This window comes from Oryzias latipes, chromosome 19, assembly GCF_002234675.1.
Source record: "Oryzias latipes chromosome 19, ASM223467v1".
Lineage (NCBI taxonomy): Eukaryota > Metazoa > Chordata > Actinopteri > Beloniformes > Adrianichthyidae > Oryzias > Oryzias latipes.
This window is the reverse complement of record NC_019877.2, coordinates 18,540,863-18,551,679: the sequence shown is the minus strand read 5'-3', so window position 1 is coordinate 18,551,679 and position 10,817 is coordinate 18,540,863. Positions and strand designations below refer to the sequence as shown.

Genomic DNA, 10,817 nt, shown 5'->3' with positions numbered 1-10,817 from the left:
AGCAGGAGAAGAAATAGATCTACTCATTAAATCATTGGGCCCAGAGTCAGCTAAACATGCACGTCGCATTAAAGCGGTGAGCATACGGAAACCATCGGTTGCCTTGCAGCATATTTGGGACAGACTAGAAGAGACCTATGGCTCCCCAGAAGCTATAGAGGGCGCTCTCTTTGCCAAACTTGACCAGTTTCCTAAAATAGGTCCAAAGGATAATCACAAGCTAAGGGAGCTAAGTGATTTATTGTTTGAGATTAATTCAGCCAAACAAGAGGGATATTTAAATGGACTGTCATATCTTGACACGGCAAGGGGCATCAGTCCAATCGTAGAGAAGCTTCCATACGGTCTACAGGACAGGTGGATGATGGAAGGCTCACGTTACAAAGAGGAGTATAAAGTAAGTTTTCCTCCCTTTACGTTCTTCATGCAGTTCATCCACACCCAGGCAAAGGCACGCAATGACCCCAGCTTCAATGCGCATTCACTTTCCAACAGTGGACTGAAGACCATCAGACTTGCAGAGAGCCAAACTGGTTATCGTAGGACAGTTTCGGCGCAAAAAACAAATGTAACAGCCACACTCAACAACGGACCAGACAAATGGTGCCCTTTGCATAACAGACCACATCCACTACAGCAATGCAGAGGCTTTAAAGAAAAACCAATACAAGAAAGAAAGAGTTTGTTAAGGCAACATAACATATGTTATAAGTGTTGCACATCCAATCGACACGTGGCCCGTAACTGTGATGTAGCTGTTAAATGTTCTGAATGTGACTCCGAAAAACATCCCACAGCTCTGCATCCAGATGTACCCTTCACTTTCCCCAAGTTTTCCCAGACAACAACATATCACGGCGGGGAGAGAGAAGAAATGCAGAAGGAAACCGTTCTTACAAGTTGCACTGAGGTATGCGGGAAAGGATTTTCAGGAAAGTCATGTTCCAAAATATGCTTGGTAGATGTTTACCCCGATAACGATCCCAGCAATACCAAAAGAATGTACGCAATGTTGGATGACCAGAGCAACTCGTCATTAGCAAGATCTGAGTTTTTTGAAATGTTCAAAGTTAACAGCGTTCCAACACCTTACACTCTGCAGACCTGTGCTGGTGTAGGTGTCACAGCAGGTCGAAGAGCTTCTGGCTATGTTGTACAGTCAATAGATGGTGCCTCCGCGATACCACTACCAACGCTGATTGAGTGTAACATGATACCCAACAAAAGAAGTGAAATTCCCACTCCAGCTGCTGCAGAAGGTCATCCCCACCTTGAACGTATTGCGCACAAAATACCATCACTTGATAGCAGTGCTGCGATCCTTTTATTACTGGGAAGAGATGTTTTAAGGGTCCACAAAGTCCGCAGTCAGATTAATGGTCCACACAATGCACCATTTGCGCAGAAACTTGATTTAGGCTGGGTGATAGTGGGAGATGTGTGCTTGGGCAGCATCCATCAACCTTCAGAAGTCACCAGTCTAAAGACTCACATCTTGACAAATGGGAGAACCACCCTTTTTCCCCCCTGCGAGAACCACTTCAATGTCAAGCCAGAAGCCAGCTTACCAGACCGACTGCAAACTCAGAGTAGCATGAACAAAAAACAAAGTGCAGACAGTCTAACCTTAGAAAGCAATGTTTTCCATCAGACCAAAAATGACAACAAGCTTGCACCTTCCATGGAGGACCTGCTTTTTCTCAAAATAATGGACGAAGAATGCACACAGAATGAGACAAAAAGCTGGGTAGCCCCACTACCTTTTCGTCAGCCAAGAAAAATACTGCCCAACAACCGCCAATATGCGGTCAGCCGCCTTAAGTCACTGCAACGCACACTCAACAAAAACCCTGAGATGCAGTCCCACTTCATAGATTTTATGCAAAAGATGTTAGACAATGGTCATGCTGAGCTCGCGCCCCCAGTGCAGGAGAGCAAAGAATACTGGTATTTACCCTTTTTTGGAGTATACCATTCCCAGAAGCAGTCGCAAATAAGAGTGGTATTTGATTCCAGTGCCCAGTTTGCAGGTGCCTCACTCAATGACATACTGCTTGCAGGTCCCAATCTAACCAACAGTCTACTTGGTGTACTCGTGAGGTTTAGAAAGCATAAGGTTGCTGTAACTGCAGACATTCAACAGATGTTTTACTGCTTTTTGGTAAGAGAAGATTGCAGGGATGTCTTGAGATTTGTGTGGCACAAAGACAACAATCCAGAAAAGGACATAGTGGACTACAGAATGTGTGTCCATGTTTTTGGAAATAGCCCCTCCCCTGCAGTAGCAACTTATGGCCTGAGAAAAGCAGCAGAACAAGGTGAAGCAAAATATGGGGCAGATGCGCGTCACTTTGTCGACAGAGACTTTTACGTGGATGATGGGTTAAAATCTCTTCCCACTGAGCAAGAAGCCATCGATCTTGTCAAAAGAACCCAAGAAATGCTTGCAGCATCAAACCTCAAGCTCCTCAAAATAGCTTCCAACAAAGCTGAAGTGATGCATGCTTTTCCAGTAGAGGAGAGAGCTAAAGATCTCCAAGCTCTGGATCTGTTCAAGGATGAACTTCCAGCCCAGCGAAGCCTTGGCATTAAATGGAACATAATGTTTGATTATTTCACCTTTCACATTCCTCAGACAGACAAACCATACACACAAAGAGGGGTTCTGTCAACAGTTAATAGTGTTTTTGATCCACTTGGGTTTTTGTCTCCAGTCATTATTCGAGGCCGGCTTCTCCTCAGAGATCTTTCACTGCACGCAACAGAGTGGGATGCTGAGCTGCCTGAAGACATGAGAGGGAGGTGGATTGAATGGCAGCAGTCTCTTCAGTGCCTCAGAGATCTACAAATTCCACGTACGTACACTAACATCCCATTCTCCCAAGCTAAACATGTGGAGCTGTGTATCTTCTCAGATGCATCAATGAAAGCAATATGTGCAGTTGCTTATCTCAAAGTTACCACTGCTGATGGCAGAACAGAAGTTGGCTTTGTCCTTGGAAAGACACGACTGGCCCCTCGACCGGAACCTACAGTTCCTAGGCTCGAACTCTGCGCAGCAGTAATGGCTGTGGAAATGTCAGAAGTGATAATCGAAGAGATTGATTACCAAATACACCAGACTCACTTCTACACTGACAGCAAGGTGGTTTTGGGTTACATCAATAACCAGTCGAGGCGCTTCTACGTTTACGTAAGCAATCGTGTCAGACGCATCAGAGAGTCAACAACACCTGAACAATGGCACTTTGTCACGACGGATAAAAACCCCGCTGACCACGGTTCACGCTCCGTTCCAGCCTCAGAGTTGCAGAATACGTCGTGGTTAACAGGCCCAGCCTTCCTGCACAGCTGTGCCGAGACCCAATTAGAACAATATGATCTACTGGACCCAGATAATGATGCAGAGGTGCGTCCAGAAGTAAACACTCTCTGCACAAATCTCACGAAATCTGGATTGGACACAAGACGCTGTGAACGTTATTCTTCATGGAAGTCACTGAAGAGAACTGTGGCAAATTTGATTCACATCGCACAGTGTTTCGCCTCTTCCGAGACCAGAGAAAACTGCTCTGGGTGGCATATTTGCAAAACAGCCATCACATGTGAGCTGCTGGAGAAAGCTGAAAATGTAATCATTAAGAATATCCAGCAAGAAACTTATCCAGATGAAATCAGATGTTTTGCAGCAAAACAAAATCTGGCCAAAAAGAGCCCACTGATAAAGCTTAATCCCATCATTGGAAAAGACGGCCTTCTGAGAGTTGGTGGCCGCGTTTCTCACTCTGGCTTGGAAGCAAAAGAAACGAGACCTATCATTTTGCCGGGAACCCACCACATAACTACCCTGCTTGTGCAACACCATCATGAAAGGGTCAACCATCAAGGCAGGCACTTCACCGAAGGAGCAGTCAGAGAAAGTGGTTTGTGGATTGTTGGAGCTAAAAGGTGCATTGGGAAAGTTATAAACAAGTGTGTCTCATGCAAAAGACTAAGAGGGAAGTTTGAGGAGCAACTAATGAGTGACTTACCAACAGAACGTCTTCAAATGGAGCCCCCTTTTACTTATGTGGGTGTTGACATCCCTGGGAAGACACGTGTTGACACCCCTGGGAAGTGTTTTCAAGGCGTACAAGAGGAGGACAAGCAAACAGCAAAAGATGGGCTGTGCTATTTACCTGCTTGTGTATCAGGGCTGTACACATTGAAGTAGTGGAAGAAATGAGCTCATCCAGCTTCATCAACGCGCTGAGGCGCTTCTTTTCTCTGAGAGGCCCTGCAAAGCAGCTACGCTCTGACTGTGGCACTAATTTTATAGGAGCTCAGAAAGAAATCACAGCTTCAGTGTCTAACCAAGACAAGGTACGACAGTATTTGCAAGAGCACAAGTGCACGTGGGTATTCAACCCTCCTCATTCGTCCCATATGGGTGGAGTATGGGAACGTATGATTGGCATGGCAAGGCGCATACTGGACAGTTTGTTGCTACAAGCTGGGCGTTCTCAGCTCACCCATGAAATCTTGACGACACTGCTTGCTGAAGTCACGGCTGTGATCAACGCTCGCCCAATAGTGTCAGTTTCATCGGACCCGGAGCATCCACACATTTTGTCTCCTGCCATGTTGCTCACACAAAAATCTGCAGCTCTTCCTCCAATTTGTGATGACATTGATCACAAGAACATGCTTCAGAGTCACTGGAAGCGTGTTCAGTTCCTCGCTGACCACTTTTGGAGCAGGTGGCGGAAGGAGTACTTGTGCACCCTCCAAACTCGCCAAAAATGGCATCAAAAAAAGACGGAAATCAAAGAAGGAGATGTTGTGCTTCTGAAAGACAAACAAGTCAGAAGAAATGAGTGGCCCATTGGAATCATAGTCAAGAAAGTTGCAAGTGAAGATGGAGTTGTGAGAAAAGCGGAGGTTAGAGTTGCTAACCAAGGGACTGTTAAGACTTATTATCGACCCATCTCGGAGATGATTCTTTTGTTACGTGGTGACGTATAAGTTAGTTTAGTTGTGGCATCCTTAAGATACCAGACGGGGAGTGTTTTGGCTTTGCCATAATGTTTTTATGTGCCCTTCCCCTTTAAGACGGGCTGTTCTCATATGCTAAGGGTTTTGTGTGCACTGCCCCTTTAAGAAGCACATTAGCATGCTCCGCTCAGAGCACGAGGAGCACAGCAGAGTCGAAGTCCCGACAGAGGAGCAGAAAACAGTTGAAGCCACGCCAGACAAGTTGCTGTGTTTTGGTTATGTTTTAAGTTTAAGAAGGCATTCCCTGTAAGTGTATATTTTGTCTAAAAAACAGACTTATTTTGAAGTTGTACATTTTTATAACATTTTGAATATGTCCTGTATTCATACAGTTTCACACCTGCCATATATAAACGGAAGAAAACCCATCTTGGCGTCTGTCATTCCTTGTGTGGAGGTGTTTAACTGACTGGATAGTGGGAAAGGCTTCCATGAGTCCAGAACAGTCACTCTGTCTCCAAGCCCATTCTTCCTCCTTCATCAGTTAAGTGAGAGAGGACATCTTCTTCCAGAAGAGGCCGCTTTCATCCATTATTCATTTATCTGGATGATAATTATCCTCTGCAATTATCTTCTTCAACGTTTCAGACTATTTTTTGGCCGCCTCAGAGTCAGCTGATGCCATTTCTCTATGCAGGGGCACAAACTTTGGTTAACAGGGATTTAGGAACCGGTGGAACCAGCTGTTGCTCGCTGTGATATCTTCTTTATAAGGCGGCAGGGAAGCCGACGGGCCGGCGTGCTCCTTATCTCCGCCCCCTCCTCAGAAATTCCTGGAGCACCTCCTTCGGATGCAAAAGTCTCATACAAGCGTCTTGAGTTGTCTGAGTTTTTGTGATAAACTGGAGGACTCCTGTGACTGAAAAAGAAATCCTCTAATCTGTGAAACCATGAATGTTGAAACGCGAATAAGTGGGGGAACACTGTAATAACAATTTTGGTGCTTTTTCTATGCTACAGTTTGCAAACGGAAAATAAATCCATTTTTAAACAACACACTTGCTGTTTCCAATCAAATAGTGAATAAGCTATAGGATTCATTTGTTTGTAAATTTGACTGATGATGTCAGTGCCTCACCAGCCGTGAACCTCACTGCACGTCACTGGTGTTGGCGTTGTCACAATAATGTTTGTTTTAGCGATATCAGTCTGTTTTTGTACGTGTTGCAAACAAGGTTGGAAGTTACAGGTATTGTGCATACGCAAATGCAGCAACTGCTTCTAATGTGTAACGTGTAACATGTTACAAACAAGTTCTAGAGTTACTGTGAATGCAGTTAATAAAGTCTGACTGACAGACTCAGACTCTTTTGTCTCGTTTATTGTGCCTTATAGTTCCGTGCATTTTATAAAAAGACATAAATTAAAAAATAAACCATTTATTGATGGCCTATAACCCTTTATAACCCAGTGGCCTTATCGTTCAGAAAATACGGTACTTTACAGTCCACAAGAACAACATTCTAATCACAAACTGCATTCTGTGCAAGTTTGGTTTTTGGAAAGAGAGTAAGGACAAAACTGAGTTTAACACATCAAAGCTCATTAAGCGTTCCAAGAACAAGCAGCCGCAAAAACACACACAGCTCACTAAATCAACACAGACCAGAGGGACTCAGTCCACGCTGCACAAACATTGATGAGATGAAGCATAGGCTCCATTCAGACAAGTAAGAAAAATACGTCATTCTTTACGCCAGAAAAGGCCCTACTTTATGACACTGTTGCATATGTATTTGCTTATTAGTTTACATGCCTCCCAGGTATTTTATTTGAGCAGCTTTTTTATGTAATTCAGATTTATGTTTAAATTTGCACTCTTTTTTTACTTGTTTGTAATTGACTGTTTAAGCTACCTCAAAGAGAAGTTCACTGTTTATGTGTAAATGATAAAATAAGATGAATAAAATACAAATATGGGACAATTTGGATCTATTCATTTTGCATGTGTTCTTTTGTTTACTCCGATCATCTTTTGATCTGTTGCAAAAGTATTCCCAGTTGTCTTTTAGTTATGATTTTGACATTTTTAGCCAAAATCAAAACAATCTATCATTTTTCCCTAAGACATAGTTTCAGCAGAGTGGCAGTTGTTCATTAAAAATTCTCCTCTGAGTTGTGGGAAAGATTGTTGGTGTGGAGCAACCTCCAGCCTCCCTTCTCCTCTCAGCTTGGAGCAGGGAGCTTGTGGTCCGCCCAACGTATCTTCTATAACACAAACGTGATCTTTTTCCAAAGGCATTTTTCTGTCTGCTCCTGATTCACAACAATTTGACTGGTGAAATACTCATAAATGCTGTTTTGAACCTTATTTCATTTTATTTACAGTATGTCTTCCATCATCAGAAAAATGCCACAAGATTGTGTTAAAAACACTAAAAATGCCATTTTCATCAGAGGGGGTCTTTAATGTGTTAGACAGTATCAGATCATGACTTGGTATCTGAAGCTACTCAAAATCAAGTGACTGATTTGGATTGGTGCAGAAAAACCTCATAGGAGATCTCAAATGACTTATAACAAAAACCAAACAGCAGCATCCCAGTTATCAAAGATTTACAAAGCAGCGTTTTAAAGCTGGAATAAACGTTTTTTTCATTTTAGTCTTTTTCTTTGGATGAATTTTAGATGTTGCTCAAGTTTTTTCTGTGATTGTTTTTATTTAGCTGTGTAATTCATAATTCATATCATAATTTGTGGTTGCTGATATGATTCATAATAACTATCAGTTCTTTTTGAACGATCCAATTCACTGACCTAAAATGTACCCAGGACATCTTTAGTCAAAAATACAACCATTGTGATTCAGAGATGAATACCTTGGTTCTGAACAGTGCAGAGAGCGGGACCCCAGCCCGCCCAACAAGAACGGGCACCGCAGCAACAGCCCCCCTACAGGTTAAACTGGTGGTGCCCCAGAACATTGACTCCCCAAGAGGAAACACTGGAGTAAAAAACATCAGAATAAAAATTATCATAAAATAACAACAGTAAAAATAGAAAAAAATAAAATAAGATATAACAATGTTAGTAATAAAAGAAAAAATACATAAACTGATTAAAACATAACCTAAGTATCATTGGTAAAATAACAATTAAAAAGAATAGCATATTAAAAACAGAGATTATAATAGTCCTTACAAATAAATAAATGAATAAATACGTAAATAAATTAATAAATAGATAAATAATAAAAGACACAAGAAATTATCAAAGTCATGTAAAAGCCAGACTAAAAGGGTGGGTCTTGAGCCTCTTCTTAAAAACCTCTACAGTCTCTGCAGCCCTGAGGCTCTCTGGCAGGCTGTTCCACAGGCGAGAGCCTTAATGGTGGAACGAAGCCTCACCGTGTGTCTTGGTCCTCACCTTTGGAACAACTAAGAGGCCAGTGCCAGAGGACCTCAGGGACTGCGGGGGCTCGTATTTTAAAATAATATCATTTAAATAAAAAGGCCCAAGACCATTAAAACATTTATAAACCATTAAAAGAACTTTAAAATCAATCCTGAAACGCACAGGGGGCCAATGCAGAGACTTTAAAATCGATGTAATGTGTTCCCGCCCTCTGGTTCTCGTCAGAACTCGTGCCCTAGAGTTCTGCAATAGTTGTAGATTTGAGATAGACTTTTTGGGTAAACTAGAGAGCAGGGCATTACAATAATCTAAACGACTAAAAATAAAAGCATGCATTAGCACCTCTGTGCTGGCAAGAGAGAGGAATGGGCGGACTCTGGCAATGTTCTTAAGATGATAAAATCCTGTTTTCACAACGTTTCTGATGTGAGGAATAAAACACAGCTCAGAGTCAAAAAGAACGCCCAGGTTTCTCACACATTGAGAAGATTTAAAATTCCTGAGTTTGGGTAAAATCATCTCTCTCTTGTCTTCAGGACCAATGATTAAAATGTCAGTTTTGTCCTGGCTGACCTGCAAGAAATTTTCTGCCATCCACAACTTTATATCTAAAATGCAGTTTAAAAGAGTGTTAACAGGTTCAAGGTCATCAGGAGACATGGCGATCTAAAGCTGTGTATCATCAGCATAGGAAAGACTAAGACTAAGTTATCATTCCATTTTAAAACTAATGAACAAAGCACATCACATCACAAAAGTCTGCCATTTAACATACAGAAAAAGTTTGAAAAAAAGATCATTGTAATTATAACCTAAAAGAACATGAGATTTTTTTAGACAAATTCAGAACGAAAATGAAGGAAAAAGTGTTTCAGTGCAGGGAATAATCTTGAGAAATCATTAAAAGAGTCTAATTCAATTATTACATTTTTAAAAACTGTGAAAAATCAAATACTCAGACATTATGAACAAAGGCTATTGGGTATGGGTTACATATACAAAAAAAAGGTTCTGAGGGTGTCAGCAATTTGGTGTATTTATTTTGCATCACAAAGACATACATTTAGTTTTCACCAGTTGTCTATGAAGTAGAGTGGCGGGTCGCGGATGTGGACATTTCCCCAAAACATCATTTCCCCACTTCAGTGCAAAGCCAGGTTTCTACATTGCATCATTTTATCATTCTTTTTATCACGGTGTGTGTAAATGTGTGTGTTGGTGGGGGTTGTCGGCAGTGTTCAGGTTTTAAATAAAATATTTGTTTGTCTTGTCCTTTTGTTTTTAAGTTTGATTATGTTTTTCTGTAAATTACTTTGAGTAGCTCGAGTTGTAAAAGTGCTATACAAATAACGTTTGATTTGATTTGACATTTGGTTAAAATAGTTTTGTCAGAAGTCAGAACTCTGTCTCCCCTTCTGGTCACCAGCAGGAACCATCTCCAGAGTTCTAAGCACACTTCCTGGATGCTCCACATCTGACTCTCAATCAACCACAGCATACTAAATCACCGCACCGAGCTGAGCTCAGTGTGAAGTATTTTTTGTGTCACTCTGCCTTCACCACTGAGTGTTATTCCTAACCCTGACCCTGACCTTGACCTGGATTTTGACCATCCTGTCTCTTCTCTGATGAACGTATTGCCTGTTAATGACTCCTGCCTGCTTGACTCTGATTTAGCTGTGTGGACTTTTAGCTAAGCTGATAAACCTGCTACACCTGGATCGAGCTGTCTGTCTGTTTTCGAGACAAGTTTCATGATTTAGTTAAATGGGGCAGAGATAATAATGTTATTTCTTTCTGTCCCTCTTCATTTTCACTAAATACAAGAATGTTGTAGTTTATTGTGTGCTGTGACAATGAAATAAATGTTATTGGTTTGAAAATTCAAGAGTTTCCACATGTTGTACTGTGATGATGACTTGATGATGTATGTTGTCTGCTGTGATGCACTTGGTCATTTTTACATCTTAGTAAAATAAACCTACCGTGCCTCTATCCCAATGGTATTTTCCAAGATCGATTGGATTATCAATTTATCTCATTTTAAAATGATTTTTCGATGGTTGATTTGATTAGATTCTGCTTCAGAGAGATCTGGTTGGATTGTAGAGATTGAAATCGCTTAACCGTTTTGAAGCCATGGTTCCTGTTCTGTTTCTGACATCCTTTCCAACATTTGATCAAGTATCTGCTCTGCTTACAGTAACATCCTAGTTTTTGAAGTCAAATAATCTCAAGCCATAAAGAAGAGACATTGACCTTTCCTTTTCAGCTTGAATCTTCATGTTTGTGAATATTTTTGTGCAGTCTATTTCTCCTTTTATATTTCTTGTAGGATCCCCGGTTCTGAGCTGTCTGGTTTTCTGTTCTGGCTCTTTTTAAGTTTTTGAGATTATTTGATAAAAGCCAAATAAGGTTTTGATAATTAT

At 41.4% G+C, this 10,817-nt stretch overlaps 1 protein-coding gene across 1 annotated transcript; it reads left to right on the top strand.

The window, feature by feature from the left end:
• The first annotated feature begins 990 nt into the window (after nucleotides 1-990).
• LOC110017230 lies at nucleotides 991-5,485 on the top strand. The gene is made up of 2 exons (XM_023949731.1): nucleotides 991-5,280; nucleotides 5,367-5,485. The coding sequence occupies exon 1, from the start codon at nucleotides 1,001-1,003 to the stop codon at nucleotides 4,211-4,213; it is 3,213 nt and encodes a 1,070-aa protein (XP_023805499.1). The 5' UTR covers nucleotides 991-1,000; the 3' UTR covers nucleotides 4,214-5,280; nucleotides 5,367-5,485.
• Nucleotides 5,486-10,817: the final 5,332 nt, after the last annotated feature.